At 40.3% G+C, this 23220-nt stretch overlaps 1 protein-coding gene across 2 annotated transcripts in view; it reads right to left on the bottom strand.

Moving 5' to 3' along the window:
* The window catches only part of MYO18B (myosin XVIIIB), an 810748-nt gene that overhangs the window by 418374 nt on the left and 369154 nt on the right, over positions 1-23220 (bottom strand). For both annotated transcript variants that reach the window (XM_089684120.1, XM_089684121.1), the window contains exon 22: positions 6881-6990. In XM_089684120.1, the coding sequence (XP_089540246.1) occupies positions 6881-6990 (110 nt within the window). The remainder of the gene's footprint in view (positions 1-6880; positions 6991-23220) is intronic.

The following is a 23220-nucleotide window of genomic DNA, read 5'->3' as shown; positions in this document are numbered from 1 at the left end:
GTATAATTTTCCTTTGATATACCTTTAGACTCTCTCAGCGGTTGAAATCTCTTCAAAAATCACCCCTGAAGAAGCCCGTGAGGACAAAACATGTAGGGAGTAACTATAATTATATAATCAAGTTTTAATCTCAATTTCACTCTTAGTACTGAAATTGTTTTTATGTTTCTGTATTTTTTCCTTTTTTTGTTGTTTTTTTTTTTTTAAATACGAAATACAAATTATATAACTTTTTAATATGTTTGGTATTCATGTTCATGCACCCTTAAAGTCCTATCTTCTCTATTGAATATTTGCAATTTTAAGGGATGTCGTGCAATAATCATATCTGGTCACCAGCTCGCCACTTTACTGTTATTATAATATTTTACAACTACATTTCTATTTTTTTTTCCTCACTGGAGTCCTTACAAGCTAGGATTAATGACACATAGCTCCCCTTCAATACAACCTTCAAGAACTGGTATAGTAGTTTGCACAAAGAAAAGGTAGGATTTAAGAAGAAGGTGGGCTTAAAGTATCTCTCCAATGTGTGGACACTTTCAAAACAGGGTGTAGTCTTTACAAATCACATAGGTTGTATTTATCTTTCTCCTATTTACCATACTGTACTAAAAATAATCTACTTGAAAACAGAAGAAAACAAAGAAGCAGGTTGTCACCTTGCCACTTATTCAGTTACATATCCTGTTGTTTGAAGAAGTGTATCTTCATGCCAGTTTCATCCCCATTACCCTTTTAAAGTCTTTGTAATTTAGTCTTGCGGGAAAGTCTAACTGCTCACCAGGCATTAATTCCATATAAATGTTAAATTGCATTGGTGCTAGGATGCAGAGACTAGCTAGATCTCTGGAGCATAAGAGACGTAAAATGAGCTCAGTCTATTTAACCCACAGAAGGAGAAAATATAGGGCACTTTTACTATAAAACCAATTTCTTTTCACATAATGAGCAAGTTTGGAGCTGCAAATCATAAAATAATGTTGATCACCCTCTCCTACTGTGCCCATCACTTTCGCTATTCAGAGTACAAACCAGCCATCAGTCTGGAGAGCCACATGACACAGATATACCATTCAATACGCTAGAAACCCCAAGAAGGGACATTTTCATAGTTTGATATATCCAGAGTGCAGTTAGTGATATTAGAAAAGGCAATAGCACCGAACCCATATGCAGAATCTGCCATCAATAATAATATATATTTCAATATTGATGTCAAGCAGCAGGAATTGCTGCTCTGTTACAACAGTGATGGTCCTCTGATGGAACACTAAATCCCTTCTCCCGTATTTATTCTAGTCAGAGCTACAGGAACCTGCATGCTAAATCTCTCATTTCATGGGATGACTGCTCTCTCTTCTCTTCTCCGCCTAAATTATTCATATGACTCAATGAATAGTCTTTTCATCTGCTCTATTTCTCACTGGGTATTTGCTTATAAATTTCACATTTTCAATGAAATGGAAGAAAGAAATATTAATACACATGCAGAATTCGTTTGGAAACAGTAACGATAATTGCTAGAAACAATCTATGCCATAAACTATCAATATTATACCAAAAGTGGTATTTACAGGATGTTTACCCCCTTTATTCCTGCTGTGCAAACATCTGAATATGAAATGTGTTCAGAAAATGTGAGGACAATATCATTTATTTACAACAGAGATATAGATCACTAGCTGTAGCCATCTCATTGAAAGAAAGTTCTATATTGACTTGATAAAACTTCAATATTGCTAGTGCTGTGATAAGATCATATAAACTAGTTTCCAAGAACAGAAGTAATAAGAAGTATACACATTTGCAGGGAGTTGCTAGGATTGTGAGAGACTTTGATCATTCTCGGGTACTCAAAGAATGTGGGTGTGGTGAAAGTACAACGGAAGGGGCCTAAAGGGGCATGGTTAAATCAAACCAGAGTGTACTCTATATATACACAGCACACAAATATCATGGTCCTTGTACCCCTAAAATATGCTTTAATTACTATTCCACAAGCGAGAGGCACACAGACATGTAGAAACATCAAAAAAATCCATTTTAAAAAAATGAAACTCTGTTATTGATTTTTTTTTGCACACAGTCTGCATTAAAATTGTCATTAAAATAGGCCAGTGACTACTTAGCAACCAGAATCTGTTAAGATAATAAACACTTTGGTCAAGATTATGTAATGTACAATACAGCATAAAGAGTGTAGAGGTCAGGAGTACTGAGTGTAAGGGTCAGGAGTTTAAATTATACAACATAGTGTATATATTGCAGGGCTTGGGAGTGTGTAGCACACAGAGTACAGGGGTCAGCAGTAGGCAATACACAGAGTTCAGGGGTTAGGAGTAGATAACGCAGACAGCATGAGACTGTAGTATGTAACACACAAAGTTCAGGTAGGTCAGGAGTGAAAAATGTACAGAGTGCAGGAGTCAAGGTTGTGTAATGCACAGGAAGAAGGTGTCAAGAGTGTGTAATGCACAGAGTGCAGTGGTCAGGAGTTCACAATGCACAGAGTGCAGGGTTCGGGGGTGCATAACACGCAGAGTTTCAGGCATCAGTAATGCATAATGCAGAAGATGAAGAGGTCATGAGTGTGTAACTAACCAAGTGCAGAGATCAGAGATATATAATGCACAGACTGCAGGGGTCAGAAGCACATATTACAAAGACTGCTTGGGCCAAGAGCATATAATGCACAAAGTTCAATGGTCAGAGGTGTGTAATGTACAGGCCAGTATGCATCACATAGAGTTTTGAACTCTTCCCCTCCTCAGTAGGCATATCTCACCCAGTACACATCCTTTACCTCTCCAACTTCCCTATACACATTCTCTCCCCTTTAGTGCCCATCTTTCCTGTCTGTCCACCAGTACACATCTCTCCCCTCTCTCTACAGTACACATCTCTTCTCCTCCCTATAGTACACACCTCTCCCCCCTTCAACCCCCAGTCCATATTTCTCCACCCTCCACCCCTGTACAGATCTCTCTCCTCTCCAAACCACCATTATACATCTTTCTCCCTTCTGCACATGATTCAGTACACATCTAACAACCCCCCCCCCCAACACCAGTACACATCTCTTCCAACCTCGAATCCTAACAGTACACATCTCTCCCTCTCCAACCCTCCACAGCACACATTTTTCCTGCTCCAACCAATCATTCCAAACATTATTTTATAATACATTAGGGCATACCTGCACTACCCCATGGCATCAGTTTTCCAGACCTCAAGTCTGTTTTTTTTTTAAGGTAAATGAGATCCCAATCACCATCTTCATGTACAACTTCAACTCCTGATATGCCTTACAGCTATAGTATTTATGGGATGCCATCCTGATCATAGCTTTCCAATGACTATAAGCTGTGCAGGCACCAAGTTCACTAATACAATTCCACAGGTGCAGTACTGATACTGTATTGCACTGTGAGTAAAGCAGGATAAACAAAAGGGGGTAGCCTAGAACACCAATCAGTTTCAAGGTATTTGTATGGCAGGTAGTGTACATATAAGCTAACACAGCCAGCTGCACAGACCTAGATGAAATTGATCCGCACTACCTCCATTGCTCTAAAATCTTCATTTTATTAAATTGACCACAGTAAAAATATCATAGGTACAAATGTTGACCCGTTTCGGCTTAACAAGCCTTAGTCATAACCCAGCTGCACAGACCTCCATGCACATCCTGGAGTGTACTTCCATGTGGGTCTGTTGCATAGATCTGAATGCAGTCTTTAGCACTTCTCACCCCCCCGAGCTGCCATCTGAGTTCCCTGCACTGCTCAATGCCCCCCATTTCCTGAGGGTGCATCATCACATACCCTGGCACTTATACATCACTGCATGAGGGCTGTTTAGTGTAGCAGTAAGGACTGCCCACTGTCGCAGCTGGACTAGAAAATCAAGGACACATGATTCGTCACGAGACAGCTATATATGTATTTAAGACATTTTTAAACTTTAGCTGTAGGGGCATTGTGTGTCAGGCGACTGGCGAAGGGCTTTTATCACCGATACAAATCCATAATGGTCTGTGTTGCTTATAGAAAACCAATGATTTGCTAATGTTTGTTTCTGCAATACAAAATGGAATCTGCTTGGCTGCCATATTGCTAAAACTAATATTTCCAGCTTTAGTGGTGTCATGCTTCTCATCAATGGTCAAAATTTGGAACTGTGCTTTATAAAAGGCCTTAGGTTTTTATTATATGTACTGTATGTTTAACTTATTCTTCAGATTTCTGTGGTGTGTAAATCTTACTATTCGTGGTGAAACATTTATGATCAGATGTGAGTTTGTAAAGCAAGGAGCCAGGGAGACCCTCTGAGAAGCAGGGCAGCCGAACTGAGCTTTGTAAGCTCTCTGAGGGGTCCTGAGGCAGCCTATGTACTGAAATACCTGTTATGACCTGTTTCAAGTGTTTGCTTGTGAGTATGCTTACTGGTTTTCAATGAACATTGCATTTTAGCAGTATTACACGATGTATGCCACTTTTTTCCATGATCTTATGGTACACATGCCATGGAGAAAGAGGAGGAGGCATAACCTGACTGAATTAGTGCAGCTAAAAGTTTTATCAGCTGATCTTTGTAAAAAGAGAGGCAATGTAAGCTGGTGAGCAGGGACGGACTGACAACTCATGGGGCCCCCGGGCAATAGGGGATCATGGGGCCCCTGTATCCTTGCCCAAACTCAAAAATCCTATGAAAAAAATACCAGGGGTATCTCATGGGGCCCCCTACTGACCCCGGGCCCTCGGGCAGTGCCCGAGTTTCCAAATGGTCAGTCTGCCCCTGCTGGTGAGTGTCTGTCTATTGGTGGAAGGACACCATATTTTGAGATTACACAAATTTATTGAGATGTTGCATAAAAAAACACTTTGGATATTGGTTGTCTTTTCATTTCGAATTGATTTGAACTTTTGCAGTGGTGATAGTTAATTTATGAATGAGCAACTCTCATATTTGATTGCAGAAACTTTGGTTCAATATTACTGCACATAGTGTGAACATACATACATGTATGTATGTGTGTATGTATATACAGTTGCAAGAAAAAGTATGTGAACCCCTTGAGATTACGTGGAGTTGTGCATGAATTGGGCATAAAATGTGCTCTGAACGTCATCTAAGTCACAGCAATAGAAGAACACAGTCTGCTGAACATAATACTACACAAACATTAGATGTTGCCATGGTTTAATTGCATATAACATGTAAACATTTACAGTGCAGGGAGGAAAAAGTATGTGAGGCCCTAGCTTAATGACTTCTCCCAGAGCTAATTGGAGCCAGGAGTGAGCCAACCTTGACTCCAATCAGTGTGATGATATTGGATGTGTTGCTGACAGCTGTCCTGCCCTTAAAAAACACACACCTGTTTTGGGTTTACTGGTTTCAAGAAGCACTGTCTGATGTGAACCATGCCTCGCAGAAAAGAGCTCTCAGAAGACCTACGATCAAGAATTGTTGACTTGCATGAAGCTGGAAAGGGTTACAAAAGTATCTCCAAAAGCCTTGATATTCACGTGTCCATGGTAAGACAGACTGTCTACAAATGGAGAAAGTTTAGCACTGTTGCTACTCTCCCTAGGCGTGGTCGTCCTGTAAAAATGACTGCAAGAGCACAGCGCAGAATGCTGCATGAGGTAAAGAAGAATCCCAGAGTGTCAGCTAAAGACCTACAGAAATCTCCGGCACATGCTAACATTTTTGTTGACACATCTACAATAAGGAAAACATTAAACAAGAATGGAGTACATGGGAGGACACCACGGAGGAAGCCATTGCTGTCCAAAAAGAATATTGCAGCACGTTTGAAGTTTGCAAAAGAGCACCTGGATGTTCTACAGCACTACTGGCAAAATATACTGTGGGCAGATGAAACCAAGATTGAGTTGTTTGGGAAGAACACACAACACTATGTGTGGGGAAAAAAAGGCACAGCACACCAACATCAAAACCTCATCCCCACTGTAAAACATGGCGGAGGGAGCATCATGGTTTGGGGCTGCTTTGCTGCCTCAGGACCTGGACGGATTGTTGTCATTGATGGGAAAATGAATTCCAGAGTTTATCAAGACATTTTGCAGGAAAACGTATGACCATCTATTTGCCAACTGAAGGTCCGCAGAGGATGGATGATGCAACAGGACAATGATCCAAAGCATACAAGTAATTCAACAAAACAATGGCTGCAACAGCACAGAATACACCTTCTGGAGTGGCCCAGTCAGAGTCCTGACCTCAACCCGATTGAAATGCTGTGGCATGACCTTAAGAGAGCGATTCACACCAGAAATCCCAAGAATATTGCTACACTGAAACAGTTTTGTGAAGAGGAGTGGTCCAAAATGACTCCAGATCGTTGTGCAGGTCTGATCTGCAACTACAGGAAACGTTTGGTTGAGGTTATTGCTGCCAAAGGAGGGTCAACCAATTATTAAGTCCAAAGGTTCACATACTTTTTCCTCCCTGCACTGTGAATGTTTACATGTTATGTGCAATTAAACCATGGCAACATCTAATGTTTGTGTAGTATTATGTTCAGCAGACTGTGTTCTTCTATTGTTGTGACTTAGATGACGTTCAGAGCACATTTTATGCCCAATTCGTGCAAAACTCCACATAATCCCAAGGGGTTCACATACTTTTCTTGCAACTGCAGATAGATAGATAGATAGATCGATAGAGAGAGAGAGAGAGAGAGAGAGATCCACAGTATATATATATATATATATATATATATATATATATGTACAGTATGTGTTTTTATTTGAATTTATGTGTATTTTTTGTATGATTTATCACTACAGTATTGTATGTATGAGTGATATCACTTTTGTTGATTCAATTAGCATTTGCTTTACTTTACCCTTCTTTCATCCACAGGTTCATATGTATGGTTGTATTTCTTCATGACCTGTGCTGCCAAAACTTGAAATCGTAGTCGAAACTCTGTGAGACCCGTACGTTCACTGTAACCTTTAAATATAAATAAATGATTAAATCAACATACAAATGCATGAACATTATATAATCAAAATTTGCAACCTCAGGTACGTTACTGTTATTCTTCCCTAGAGTAAAAAGATACTGGTTTTCAGTTTGCCAGCTTTTAGGCTTAATCTCTAAGACTAGGTTCTTGGTGTAAGAGTACATGTAAATCACCTGTGGTCCTGCACCCACATGCAGCTGCACAAAAAAACTTGCTGCTTTTAAGAAAACATGTGGGGGTGCCATTAACACCCATACACTGAAAGAGGTGTGGCAGTTTCTGTGCGGCCGTATTTTAAAAAAAGGTTTAGTGCCATTTTCCTGCAGGAAATGATGTACAGAAATGGTCACAAACGCTGCACAAAGAACTGCCGAATCATGAACCTAGGCTTAGGTCTTAGACAAGGCCACAATGGGAGTGCATTGTGAGGATGAGCAGTAAAGTAAAGCCAAGATGTAGCACAGAAAACCAGGAAATAGGACCTGCATATACACTGCTCAAAAGAATTAAAGAAACACTTTATAATCAGAGTATAGCACCTAGTCAATTAAACTCCTGGGATATTTATTTGGTCAGTTAAGTAGCAGAGGGGGTTGTTAATCTGTTTCAGCTGCTTTGGTGTTATTGAAATTAGCAACAGGTTCACTAGATTGGAAACAATGAGACGACCCCCCAAAACAGGAATGGTTTTACAGGTGGAGGCATTTTTTTCCTTACTTATCTTTTTGACTTTTTTTCACTAGTTTTGCATTTGGCTAGGGTCAGTGTCACTATTGGTAGCATGAGGCAATACCTGGACCCTACAGTGGTTGCAAGGGCAGTACAACTCCTCCAGGATGGCACATCAATACATGCCATTGCCAGAAGGTTTGCTGTGTCTCCCAGCACAGTTTCCAGAGCATGGAGGAGATTCCAGGAGACAGGCACGTATTCTAGGAGAGCTGGACAGGGCCGTAGAAGGTCCTTAACCCATCAGCAGGACCGGTATCTGCTCCTTTGTGCAAGGAGTAACAGGATGAGCACTGCCAGAGCCCTACAAAATGACTTCCAGCAGGCCACTGGTGTGAATGTCTCTGACAAAACAATCAGAAACAGATTTCATGAGGGTGGCCTGAGGGCCCGACGTCCTCTAGTGGGCCCTCTGCTCACTGCCCGGCATCATAGAGCTCGATTGGCATTTGCCATGAACACCAGAATTGGCAGGTCCGCCACTGGCACCCTGTGATTTCACAGATGAGAGCAGGTTCACCCTGAGCACAAGTGACAGATGTGAAAGGGTCTGGAGAAGCCATGGAGAACGTTATGCTGTCTGTAACATCGTTCAGCATGACTGTTTTGGTGGTGGGTCAGTGATGGTCTGGAAGGCATATCCATGGAGGGATGCACAGACCTCTACAGGCTAGAAAATGGCACCCTGACTGCCATTAGATATCGGGACAAAATCCTTGGACCCATTGTCAGGTCCATCCGACGCCGCCAGGTTGCACCTCAGACTGTCCAGGAGCTCAGTGGTGCCCTGGTCCAGATCTGGGAGGAAATACCCCAGGACACCATTCATCGTCTCATTAGGAGCATGCCATTAGGAGAGTATCATTTTGAGTTGCTGCAATGAAATTTCAGCAAATTGGAGTAGCCTACTGCATCATTTTTTCACTTTGATTTCAGGGTATCTTTGAATTCAGTCTTCTGTAGGTTCATAATTTTAATTTCCATCAAACGGTGGGGCATCCTTACATTCCTAACACATTACCCAGTCCATACCAGTATAGATATCTAGCATGATATTTTTCCCCATTGAAATCTGATGTGTTTTCAAAGTGTCAAGTGTCCCTATAATTTTTTTGAGCAGTGTATAATTAGCAAATATGTATGCTCCTGCATATATACTGTATATGTGTGAGTCCGTGTGTATGTATGCAAACATAGGAAAAAGGCTTTTCTAACTGGAACACATATTAATAGAATGAATTAATGATCTTTGATGTTGATGATATTGATGTTTATCTAAACATTAAAAAAACTTTGCATTCTTCTTAAAGTTCCTCAGTTTTTAGACTCAAATCACTTCCAGGTAGGATGGTGTACATCAAACACTGCATAATGTGTCTTCTGTAATGCATACACAATGAAGCAAGATATTTCTTAAACACAATGGGGTCACTGGACATTGGATTTAAATCCTAATTGGATGGCCCTTAGTTTCCGAAAGCACTGTGTATCATAAATAATCACCAAGCTTTTTTCACCCATTAAATACTGTTTTCATTTTTTAAAATCAAATTTAAATGTATTTTTATTTATGTATCAGTGAGGTCACATGCATGTAAAGAACTGAGCAACAAGCACAGTTTTCTACCATTTAATTCATTGTAGAAGATGAATGATATGTTTTTCCAGAGATATCTAGAATACATATCAAACCATATCAATTTAAGTATTCACATTGTTGCCTGTGGTGCCAAAACCATTAGTTACTTGTCTTTTGAAGAAAGTAGTTTGTAGTATTTGTTCTCTGTTCTGTGACATTCTTGCTGTGTTTTCACTTTTTTAAACCCCTTTTTATCTCAGTGCTGTCGATCTCCTGCGGCCTTCTTAGTCAATTCCTGTCTACATGCACTCGTTCCACCATTGGCTGCACACTATTGCTCTGGAACAGTTTATTGATAGACCATGCTTGAATAATACTGTATGTGTTGGCACAGCCTTTTGTAGCCACCACCATGGGCGCACATGACATGCAGACAGCTTGAACGCAACATTAAGAGACAATTGTTACCCAGCACAGAAAATACCCGGACCTTTATGGCAGGTCGGCTAAGTAGTCTTTGAATGAAAGATGCAAATTTGAAAAGCTTGTTTCGGAAACACAGAGAGATTCTCGAAACGTTGGTCTCATTGGTTCCCCCACTGCCAGCTATAACCTTTAAGTTCTGGCCCCTCCCTAAACCTCCAACTTCCCCACTCCCTTTATTTTCTCTCTCAGTCTTCCCTCTTCCCTCCTCTCTCTCCTGCTTTTCTCTTATATCATCCACCAATTCTACTTACTACGTCTTATTATCCACTTCACTTCCTCTATGCCTTTTATGTATAGTTATCTTCTTTCCATTCCGATAATCTCTCCCCATGGGTAGGCATTATATACTCAGAAACCTATCCAGATACAATTATTCATGCAACATATCCCTATTTCCCACCCTTTCACTAACTTTGTTTTATATTTATATTCTTTATCAGTGTGTTACCGTATCTGTATAAAAATGTATGCCACTTTACACCATTGTTGTTGTAGATCTTTAGTTGTTGAAAATAACTTTTGAAGTGCATTAGCATTTAAAGGTTGTATAATATTATAGTGTAAGCTCCAAGGAGCAGGGCCCTCCTATCCCTCTTGTATTGAACTGTACTGTTGCTGTATTGTCTCCCGTTATATTGTAAAGCGCTGAGCAAACTTTTTGGGCTACATAAATCCTGTATAATAATAATAGCGATTGTGGTTAGATCTACTTTAAAGCTGAGGTTTAGGTATGATTTTATTGCATAGTTACATTAGTCAAACTTGGACCAATGTAAGTATGCATATCTCATACCTAACAAAACCCTGTGTAAGTCATTGTAGTACTCATTGCTACTACAGTGACAGCCAGTGGTGTTCCAAGTCCAGTGTCATAGGGGGTTGCTTTCTTGGTGAAGCTGCCTTTCAAAGAAAGCCTTGCATTGTTTTCAATTAATACAAGATGTTTTATAATTGGATGAGGATGAGACACAGGGTGGTAACTTCACAATTGCCATCTCATCCAGTCACAGAATGCCAGTGATTACTATGCAGAAGAGCAGCGACAACACACTGGACCCAGAAGACTAGTGTTATCACTGTAGTAGCAGTGATCATTCAGGTGTAAGATATGCATAATTACATTTGTACAAGCTGGACCAATGTAACTATGCAGTAAAAAATCATACCTAAACTTCAGCTTTAAATATAGTGTTTAGAAACTACCAATCTTAACCCTGCAGAGGAGGGCTGTATTCACCAGTCTATGCATTACTTTACACTTCTAGGTTGGCTGTTGGTTTACTCCCAAGTGTTCAAAGGTAACCAGGCAACACAAGAGTAAAAAAAAAAGAACAAAGAATGACAGATTAATAATGTCATTTTTGTGCTACTTCATATTGCAGAAAGGTCTTAAACCTTTTATAGTAAATACAGCATTATACACTTACATTATGTCATCTAAGACAAGACTCCTTGCAAGTATCCTTACACTAGAGTTAAATTTGCTGCATTAAACTATCTGTCGAAAGTCTGATTTTCCAGTGGCATTAAAATGAAATAGTATATAAATTGACTGTCAGAGGTGACAACGATGATCTACAAAGTATTGATTAAAAATGACCTTCCTAAAGGAATGGCTAGTCTCTGGTGATCTCTGCTAGATGCCGTCAGGATTTCTATTGACCTTCTATTCAATAAAATTTAGCACCTACAGTGGAAAAATATTCTGTTTGGCCCCAGGATATTATTTACCAGCACAGAAGAAGTTAAGATTTGCTGACAAGGGCAATTCATTTTTTAATTCAAGTAGAATAGATGTAGCAATTTCACTTAAAAGTTCCTGGCAGCTATTTCTTAACGTCATTAATTAAGTAGAAGTCATTATGTTCTTCATCCTAATGGGCCAGTACCATTATTTGTCATATGCAGCAACGCACATCTTCAGTCCATGTCATTATCACTAACAATCATTACCACATAAGCAATATATTTTCTTTCAGGAACACAGGTATTTATAAACAGCTTGTCATGAGTGTTATCCCTTTCAGATTAATATATGAAAGTTGTTTGTGATAATCAATTATGAAATGTATGTACATATATCAAAACAGAAATGTCATTTTCAAGGCAAACATAACAGTGCTTATATGTGTTCTTGTATCTGATTAATTAAGTTCAACTGTAGCTAAAACGTTTTTTTTTCTTAATTTCCATTCGACCTGAGAAAATTATGTTATTTTGTCAAATGTTTATCCATGATCCCCTTGGAAAGGTTTCCCCTTAGTAACTTTCACTCTGCTGTAACAGCAGGACAAGAAATGAGGGGAGCAATTGTCAGTAGGACAGGAAATCGCAGATACTAACAATAACCTGACATAGGTATTTTGTTCTCCCTGGCACTTGCCAAGGCTTTCCCCCTCTTGCATATTATATTTGTCTAGGCTATTGAACCACTTAGCCTTATAATAGCAAAAAAATGCAAACATCCAAGCTATGGAGGTATTACTTGGAGTGCCACTCTAAGCTGAGATAAGGATCTCCCTGCCATCTGCAGAGAAGGGAGCAGGTGCCGATGAACCATTCAGGGGTGTAGAAGATTCATAAGAGAAAGGAAGAAGCACCACTCACTGGCCCAGTGCATGTATACTGTATGTGGATGAGTGTGGCCTCAGCCAGGCACTCTGACATGTTTTACCCCACACACCAGGTCTTGGTCACAACCTCTGGGACCAAGCCCCGATGTGTGGGGCGAATCAACTAAGAGGGCCTGGCTGGAGGCCATACTCATCCACATATTTATGCACTGGGTCAGTAACCGGTGCGTCTTCCTTTTTCTGATGATCCAAGCTATGGAGGTCACTGGTTACCACTACCAACACTGGGCACAATTCACTAAAACTTATCGCATGAGATAAGTCAGCCACATATCGCATGTGATACTGAAAATGTCAATTCACTATTGCTAGTATGCACTATGCAGTATTTACCAAAAATAGCAAGAACACTCCTTAACCATTAGCCGCCCGGCCTATAACCGCTTGGCGACCGCAAAAATGGTTTAGCTTTCCAGGGTGTACGCCATTTGGCGTCCTTCCGCACATGCGCAGTTCACGCGGGTGCAGAGCCGCGCAGCGGCGCGAACTGTCAACGGCCATGTACCTCGGACACGGCCGATGACAGATCTGAGTACGGGCCCCCGTTGCCGGTACCATGTGACCTGCTGTGACCAATCACAGCAGGTCACATGACAGTTGTATACAATGGATGGCTTCATTCATGCCATCCATTGTATACTAGTGACTAGCTGTGAATGGTCACAGCAGGTCACATGCACATGTCATGTGACTAGCTGTGGCCAAATCACAGCTAAGCACAAAAAAAAAAAAAAAAAAAGCTGAATGAATGGATGTCATTCAGGTAAATGCTTGCTTATAGCAAAGTAATTCTTTGCTATAAGCAAATTGTGTAAAAAAAAAAAAAAAAATACTGATCACTTCCCCAAAGTAGTACAATGTTACTATGGTAACATTGTACTACTTTGGTCATAGTAAAAAATCTTAAAAAAAATAAAAAAAATGTAATATAAAAAAAAAATATATATATATATATATATATATATATATATATATATATATATATATATATTTTTTTTTTTTTTTTTTTTTTTTTCATACTGTCACCAATCAGTGTCCCTGTTCACCGCCATGCCAGTTATATGATGATGCTATACTGTACTGGTGACAGTATGTAAAAAAATAAATAGTGAAAATAATTTTTTTCATTTTTTCATTTTCCGAAAAATTATGACAAAAAAAATACAACTTCAAAAAACTCGCTAGTCCTCTTATGAAGTACGTCGGACTGTCTACTCTGCAAAAAGGGGTCATTTGGGGGATATCTGTACTGTTCTGACATTCTTGGACCTCAAGAAATTAGATTGGCTGTCAGTACTTCAGGATTGATCAATATTCAGATCTATACCATAGTTTGTGAACTCTATAACTTTCCTACAAACTAAATAATACATCCTAATTTGGGTTATTTTCACCAAAGACATGTAGTAGAATACATCTTGGCCTAAATTTATGAAGAACAATTATTTATTTGTAAACTTTTATAACAGAAACAAAGAAAAAACGTGTTTTTTTTCAAAATTTTTGGTCTTTTTTTGTTAATTTAGCAAAAAATAAAAACCCCAGTGGTGATTAAATACCACCAAAAGAAAGCTCTAGTTGTGTGAAGAAAATGATAAAATTTTAGTTTGGGTACAATGTTGTATGACCGCTCAATTGTCATTTAAAGTGTGAGAGCGCTGAAACGTGAAAAATGGCCTGGGCAGGAAGGTGTAAAATTGCCCGGTATGGAAACGGTTAAATACCGCATAACAAAATTCACAAAAGGAAGTAAATATTTAAATGCATGTAATTAAGTAGTGGTCCAGGCTATCTGTCAGTACTGTCATGGGTTGTTAAGGAATAGGTGGCCGCCGAGTCCCTAACAACCTGAGAGTCATCAGCTGTCAGCGAGGTTCCCCACTGACAGCTGAATGTAACAAAAAAAAAATTGCTGGCAGTTAAAAAATAATTTAAAAAACAACGTGGGGTCCCCCCCCCCTCCATCCATACCAAGCCCTTCGGGACTGGTTTGGATTTTGTGGGGAACCCCCACACCAAAATTTTAAAAGAAAAATGGCGTGGGACCCCCCCCCAAAATCCATACCAGACCCTTATCCGAGCATGCAGCCCGGCAGGTCAGGAAAGGGGGGGGACAATTGAGCGCCCCCCTCCTGAACCATACCAGGCCACATACCATCAAGATGGGGGGGGTGCTTTGGGGCAGGGGGCCATGTTGATGGGGACAAGGGCCTCTTCCCCACAACCCTGGGATGTGGTTGTGGGGATCTGCAGGTGGGGGGCTTATCAGAATCTGGAAGCCCCCTTTAACAAGGGGGCCTCCAGATCCCGCCCCCCCATGTGAATGAGTATGGGATACATTGTACCGCTACCCATTCACAAAAAAAAAACTGTAGTGTGAAAAAAGACAGGAGACGAGCTTAAAAAGTCATAAAAGAATGTTCACCACAGTAGATCCAAATTCAATCATGATGGCCACCGCCGCTACCCAAAAAAAGTTTGTAAATAAGGGCTCTGCTCCCAACGTCGTCTGACTGCTTTGCTGGCTTAACAGTTCTTAAATACTTAAATATGTAAGGGTCGGGGCAAACCAGTGACATCAGGCATGTGACCCCGCCTCCGTGTGACATCATTGACCCAGCATGATGTCACACAGGGGCAGGGTCACATGAGTGATGTCACCTGGTGGCCCCGTCCCTTACATATTTAAGAACTGTCAAGCCAGCGGAGCAATCAGATGGCTGGAAATGGGTAGCAGTACCATGTACCCCATACTCATTCACATGGGGGGGTTGAGATCTGGGGGCCCTCTTGTTAAAGGGAGCTTCCAGATTCCAATACGGAACCCTGCTGATAGCTGAAACATTAATGCATGGTTTTCACTACTAAAATACTGCATGACTTGATAAAATAATTAATGCGGTATTTTAGTAGTGCAATTTAGTGAATTCAAAGGGTTTTTTTAAATGCTGTGTGGTATCCTACCACATACTCGGATGTGGTAAGACACCGCTTAGTGAATTGTGTCCACTGTCTTTTCGCAGGTGACCTTATAATATTTCTGACTAATTCCATTACCTCCCTTCCCAACCTCCTAAATCTTTTACCTTATTTGCCTCCACCGGTTTTTATATAAACAGGCAAAAGTGTAAATCTCTAACTGTATCTCTAACCACTACCCTGGCACAGACTTTTCAACAGTCATATGAGTTCCTATGAGTCTTAACAATGCCCGGCAATCTCCCTTTATCTGGTGATTAATCTTGCTAACCCATATGAATCTACATAACACCTATGACCTTTTTCCCTAAATAACTATATTTTTTCTGAGTCCTGCCTCTATCCGTACCCACACATGTATCATGTATCCTTCAGAACAAATATATTTAGAAGCCCCAAAGACCCTGATTGTCTACACCACCCTCTTTAAAACCAAGATGAAAGGAGGTTTAGGAGTCCCACATATGGGTAATTACTACTATGCTACTCAAATAGTTCAACTTACCCTTCTTCATGTTGTGTCCAGTGTTTACCTTTGGGTGAGTTTGGGTGCCTGTTTTATACCCCTGCTCACTGTCTTTACTGTTCTTTGGCTTCTTACTACAATATAGACAATATTTGCAAACCCTATCATAAAGCAATCCTCCAAGATGTGGGATAGTTAACTATAAATAGTCCCGTAGATTTTGACTCTCCCCAATTTGCCCAGAGACGGTATTCTACAGAGTGCTTGACTTCATATCTTTTGAAGGAATCAGATCTTTCTAAGCTCTAAGGCATCACGTAAAATACCACCATCAGAAAGTACTTTGTATTTGCATTTGAAAATCAATGTCACATTTCTATTTCAGAACGATGACTCCTCATTTTGACTGACACCATTGAAGACATTTTGTAAGAATGACCCCCACTACCAAGGTATTATTAGCTCTTCATACCTTTCCATACTTACAGCTACTTTTTTATCTCCACAAGTGAGAAGAGGAACTTGCCACACATTACCATCAGAAGTTTGAAATAAAATCTGACTGGCCTCCTCTAAATCTTCAATGAATTACTCTATCTCTGAGATCAATTACAAACTTATGATCCATGCCATACCAACCAGAAACATGCACAATGGAAAAATGTGTTTGTTTTGGATTCCTTCTTTAAGTTAATAATTTTGTTATCATATTTGTTATGTTAGAATGATTCATTTTTAGAATTTGTTTTGTATATTTGGATTCATTTTGTATATTCAATATTTTCAAACTGATTCAATCTTCAAATTTTGGAAGACTACTATATTTGTTCTATATTTTTATTGTATTCCATTCTAATCTATTCTTTTTTTTCTATTCTATTCCTTTATTTTATATGCTTTTCTATTCTGTTTTATTCTATTATATTCTGTTTTATTCTATTCTATTATTTTCTATTCTGTTTTATGTTATTCTCTTCTATAAAGTAGCCTAACTATGAATCATCAACTTATTTCACCTTTATACCATGCTGTATGTATTGCAATATGTTTACATTTCAAATTCATTTTTCAATTCATATTCAAATTCATTTTAAAATTTGGATAATTCATTTCATTATAGTTTATTTCGGATTAGTTGAAATTCGTAACTATTGTGATTTTGAAATTCAGATAAATCCAAATAAGGAAAATTTTGTCCGAAATTTGATTTGTAATAAAACAAATCGCAAATTTCTGCTACCAACCTGTACAGTCCAAGCATTTCCAGGACATACTCCCTCTGCGCACTCCCTCTACTGCCGCACAGGCAAAAACTTAAAGGCCTCAAAATTGGAGCATGCAGTAAACCTGACGGGCTCCTCTGCCATATGTTTATTGTTAAATGCAATCAAAAAGCTTAGACTCGTGTTATAAAAGAATTAGGTCTGGGCATCTGAACAGTAAGGCTGTAACTTTAAACAAACCATAAAATGCTATTCAAACTAATTTCCAGATTGTATTAGAAAGAGAGAAACATTTTAATCATAAATGTATAAATACTTATTCAATATGTGTCTAGAAACAGAGTATTGTGCTGATGCTGTAAAGATTTCAAATTAAATTTTGAATGGTTTCACTTAGATATTATTTTTCCTGACATTTTTATTTTGCATGCATCAGAGAAGTCTCAAACGCTGTTTTATGGATGAAATTATTTAGAAAGGGCAGAATATTTACACAGAGCAAATCTGAGGTAGATCCCAGCATTGTTGTTTTATGCACCTGCTGTTTTGATACTGCCAAGCTGGAGGCTGGCACCTGACAACCCCAGGGAAAATCGAGGCTCAACTAATTAAGTTTAGCAGAATAGTCAATGCTTCTAACAGACATGTATATTCAGCTGAAAAATATGTAAACATGGTATGGGTGGGGAATTAAGATCTAACAAGCAATACACACTGTTAATACTATATCGTATATTAGTGTAAGTTTATGTGCAAATAACTGGAATACATAGCTCTAATTTCAACAAGAGTAATAATTATTCTTAATAACATGGAAGAATTAATTAGAAGTCTATTCTGCTATACAAATAAAAAAGTTTGGGATTAGAGTTGCATTTTTCGAAGAAATGTTTTATGACTGGAAGTGAAAGCATTTATAGACAGACATACACTATGTTGCTAAAAGTATTGGGACACCCCTCAAAATCATTGGATTCAGGTTTTCCAAGGGCCACAGGTGTATAAAATCAAGCACCTAGGCATGCAGACTGCTTCTATAAACATTTGTGAAAGAATGGGTCGCTCTCAGGAGCTCAGTGAATTCAAACGTGGTGCCGTGATAGGTTGCCACTTGTGCAATAAGTCCATCCGTGAAATTTCCTTGCTACTAAATATTCCACGATCAACTTTTAGTGGTACTATAACAAAGTGGAAGCAACTGGGAACAACATCAACTCAGCCACGAAGAAATGACAGAGCGGGGTCAGCGCATGTTGTGTGCGCAGAAGTCACCAACTATCTGCAGAGACAATGGCTAAAGACCTCCAAACTTTGTGTGGCCTTCAGATTAGCACAACAGTGTTTAGACAGCTTCATGGGTTAGGGTTAGGGTTAGCAGCTGCATCCAAGCCTTACATAAGTGCAATGCAAAGCATTGAATGCAGTGGTGTAAAATACGCCGCCACTGGCTGCAGGTATATCTCTGGGTTTTGAGCGACAAAGGTGTACTTTTATAAACAGTGAAGGTGGCATTCACCAAACACTCAGTGTAGGTAAATTAAATGCCTGCAAGTAAACCACATGATTTACCTGCAGTAAATGTTGGTGAATGTAAAATTCACTGCTTTATAAATACACATAAATGTCTATTTAAACCTTCTGGGACCCAATGCAATGTACCCTCAGTTTCAGACAGAGATTGCTAAAGTACAGAAAGAGATCTTTCCTTTTAAAGATCATGATATCGTTGGGACACTGGACACACGATTGAATGAAAAATTGGATGCGATGGAGAAAAAACATTATTGCCGGGAAAAAAGAAAACCTACTTTATGACAGATTTGATTATAGATCTAACATGGTATATATGGAAAAGGCCAACACAGATGAAATCAAACCTAAGGAAGAGATCTAACGCCGATAGTGTGAGAAAAATAGTAATAATTTCTCTGACACAGAAAATGAGGTCTCGATCAGACTTTGGCTACATCAGGAGCCGAGTCCTCATCAGATACAAATGACAAATGTGTGCCAGGCAGAAATCAAGTGGAAGAGCCGCCTTTAAACATAAGAAGAAGTGGCCCTAAGGAAAAGGAAGAAAACCCGATGAGGGGGAAAGAAAGAGAGAAGGAGATGAAGGCAGGAGAGACCGCTATCCTTTGAGGAGGACACAACAGAAACCTTAAATAATGTCTTGAACTTATCACATAGGCTGCTTTCTGATAGTGATTTGTCTTTGCTATTTAATAGCTTACATTTTTGTCTAGTCTGTCACTTTAATCTCTTTGATGCTCTGTTAGATCTTAATAAATGTGCACGCTCACTCACACTCATCAAACATTACTTTGATGATTTGAGTCATTTGGAGGCAGGTCATCCTAGGGATGAGTATGTTGTGGAGAATTGTTGGACGTTTATAGACCGGTGTAACCTTTGTGAATTAACAGAACTACCGTGTTTTCTCCGAAAATAAGACACTGTCTTATATTAATTTTAGGTTAAAAAAATGCACTAGGGCTTATTTTCGGGTATGTCTTATTTTTATTGACACCCCCTCTGACGATCCCCACAGGATGGATCGGATCTGCGGATTGACCATAATGGATCGGAGTCCGTTCTATTATCCTCCCCAATCCATCCTGCGGGGATCGTTAGCTTGCAATCTAACTGATCTCTCCACCAACTCCCCAAAAAGGTATGTTTTAAAGCAAGCCCCCCCTCTCTCTCTCTCTCTCTGCTTTCTCTCTCTCTGCCCTCTCTCTCTCTCTGCCCTCTCTCTCTCTGCCCCCCCCCTCTCTCTCTCTGCCTTCTCTCCCTCTCTGCTCTCTCTCTCTGTCCTCTCTCTCTGCCCCCCCTCTCTCTCTGCCTTCTCTCTCTCTGCCTTCTCTCTCTCTGCCCTCTCTCTTGCTCACTGCTTTCTCTCTCTGCCCTCTCTCTCTCTGCATTCTCTCTCTCTCTCTCTCTCTCTCTACCTGATTTCTCTCTCTCTCTGCTCTCTCTCTGCCCTCTCTCTCTGCCTTCTCTCTCTCTCTGCCCCCCTCTCTCTCTGCCCTCTTTCTCCCCCCCTCCTCCAACATGAAGCTGCAGTACTGTCACCAGGGTCAGGGGATTACACTGACCTGCTGCATACTCTGCCCACCCCTCCAGCACTCCTTCTTCAGCACCATGGCAGGGATATGGACCCGTCCCTCTGCTGAAACTCAGAGGAGGAGAGGTGTCTGCAGTGCCTGCCTCACTGTCTGACCGCTCAATGCCTGCTTATTTCAAAAGCAGCACATACAGGGACGGACTGAACCTCTCATGGGGCCCTGCAGTGACCCCAGGTCCTTGGGCAGTGCCCGAATGGTCAGTTCTCTCCTGGTGGAGGCAGGTCTTATTTTCGGGGGAGGGCTTATATTAGTGGTATGTCAAAAATTACCACTTGGGTTTGCTTTCGGGGTAGGTCTTATTTTCGGGGAAACACGGTAGCAGGTGAATCATTATCAGTAGAGATGAATGGTCAGGCTTCTGAGCCTTTGGTTCCATTTAGATTTTGCTCTGACATCTACCCCATACACTCTGGAGGTGGAGGTGGAGTTGTGAGAGACAATCGAAATGTAGAGGAAAGATGCTTGCTGAAATAACTTGGTGAAGACAATTCTATAGTAATTAAAAACTCAGATAAAGGGGGTATGATTGTTGTCCAAGATGCAGACAGCTACAAACAGGAAGCATTTAGGCAGCTCTTGGATCATTCTACATATATGAGGTTGAAAAAGGATTCCACTACTGAATATAAATCTACCCTCACCACACTGGTACAAAAAGGGGTGAGATTGGGGGTCCTCACCATACAAGAAAGTTAAGCACTCATTCCTGAGGCCCCCATTGTCACTATTTTCTACCATTTGCACCAAACCCACAATAGGTTAAATCCCCTTGTGGAAAGGCCCATTGTTGCAGGAATAGGGTCCCGTGAATGAATGACTGGGACAATGGATAAACTATCAATTGTAACCATTGGTTATGAATCTTCCCAGCTATCTGCGTGACACCCATCATCTATTAAATCTGTGCCAGAAGTCTGAGTAGAGAGATATGTGTGGATGACATATGATGTGTCTAGCTTATACTCCTCCATCTCTCACTCCTTGGAATGAAAGCGATTTCTTATAACCTTGATGTGTGCGGCAAGTTTTCAGAGGTACAAAAATCCTGGAGTGTCTAGAGTATCTCCTCGCACACAATTTCTTTGCTTTCTATGGGGATTTTTATTTGCAGCGGTGTGGAGCAGCAATAGGTTTTCACCCTCTCTCACCAACCTATATATGGGTTGGTGGGAGAGTGTATATATTTTTTGGGCATAACAACAAAACAATTTTTGTCCATAGGACCATAGGTTTTACCGGCTCTTTATTGATGATCTTTTCTTTATCTGTTCTAGTGACTTGAGACCTATGGACAAATTTTTGATGTATCTAAACAGTAACCAATTGAACCTCAAGTTCACAGGACAAATGGATGTAGATCTGAAGGAAGTTACATTGACTCATAGTAGTGGGAAGATTGTCATTAGGCTATATAGGAAACCACTATCGGGTAATAGTTTACTGAGAGCAGACTCAGGTCAACCTGGACACACTGTGAGGGGTATCCCGGTGGGTCCATTTCTCAGATTGCAGAGGAAATGTAGCAGGGAGGATTATTTTGAAAGGAAACTCACCTCCATGAGAGACTGTTTTCATGAACAGGACTACCCTGAAAGGTAGTGAAGAAACCAGTATCGGACAGAGAGAGAGAAACGGACAGGAGAGAGAAACGAACAGGAGCAGTTTATTAAAGACAAAGATTCAAGGGATCTTGAAAGAGGACCACCAGTGTTCACCTTGGCTTATATTATGGAATATAGAAAAATAAACAACTTATAGAATGTAATGTCAACATTTTGTGTGGTGATGAGCCATATGCCCATATCCTCTCAGGAGATGTGAGGGTGGTTTCCCGCCTTGCTTCCTCACTGGGAAATGTCTTATCACCAAGTTATTTCTCCTTAAAAAGCAAACAAAATGAAATGTGGTTACACTTTAAAGGGAATTTTCCCTTTCCCTGTGGTGCAAAAGATTGCCTTTGTTGTTTGCATTTGAAAAGGGGAGAGGTGCTTGTCTCCACAAATAATGACAAGAATATAGAATGAAGGAGCTCATTAATTGCAATACAAGATATGTGATTTATTTAAATTTTGCTATACACAGTATGTGGGTAGAACGACCAGGATGCTGTATGATTGGCTCCATGACTACGTATATGACATACAGAAGAAACAGAAGAAACATTTTCTAATGTGGATAACCATTTTAATAGTGTGCATAGAGGTGACCACGCAGCCTTGAGCAAACAGGGAATCGAGAGAGTTAAGAGACGTCATAGAGGGGGGATGTATTTAAGTTGCTTTGCAAATGCAAAGTGTTTTGGTTATTCTATTTACAAACACGCATACCAAAAGGTCTTAACTTTGAGTGGGATCTCATGCATTTTCAAGAAAGATATGTGTGTGGAGATGCACACGGTTCCCTGTGTACTATTTTATGGTTCAAATCTAAGTTGTCTTCAGGTGGAGAGCTGCATTGGTAATAGACATGTATGGGGCTTTTTGTTTTTAAATATTTTTGTACACGCAGTGCACGATGTGCACTGGATTCTCGGCTATCCTGGGACTCCCTCTTCTCATTGGCTGAGACAATGGCTCCCACTGCTGTCAATCACAGTGAGCCAAGGAGCAGGGGGGGCGGGGCTGAGCTGCAGCTCCATGTATGAATGGACACACGGACAATCGGGTGCCCCATAGCAAGCTGCTTGCGGTGGGGGCACCCGACAGGCACCCCACAAAAGGGAGGGGCCAGGAGATCCTGCGGGGGGACCCAAGAAGAGGAGGATTTGGGCAGCTCTGTGCAAAACCACTGCACAAAGCAGGTAAGTACAGACATGTTTGTTTTGTTTTTATTTAAGCCTTTAGAATCACTTTAAAGTATCTGCATAGTTTGTAAACCATGTATGTTTATGGGGTTTGAACATGGGAGGTCATCCAAGTGACCCCGCCCCAGGTGACATCAATGAGTTCACATGGGGTGGGGTCACATGCGTGATGTCCCGGGTGGCTCTGCCCC

This window comes from Staurois parvus, unplaced genomic scaffold (assembly GCF_062004578.1).
Source record: "Staurois parvus isolate SC_StPar_1 unplaced genomic scaffold, SC_StPar_1.0 ptg000336l, whole genome shotgun sequence".
NCBI classification, from domain to species: Eukaryota; Metazoa; Chordata; class Amphibia; order Anura; family Ranidae; genus Staurois; species Staurois parvus.
The sequence above is the reverse complement of the archived record's forward strand: the minus strand, read 5'-3'. Positions and strand labels throughout refer to the sequence as shown.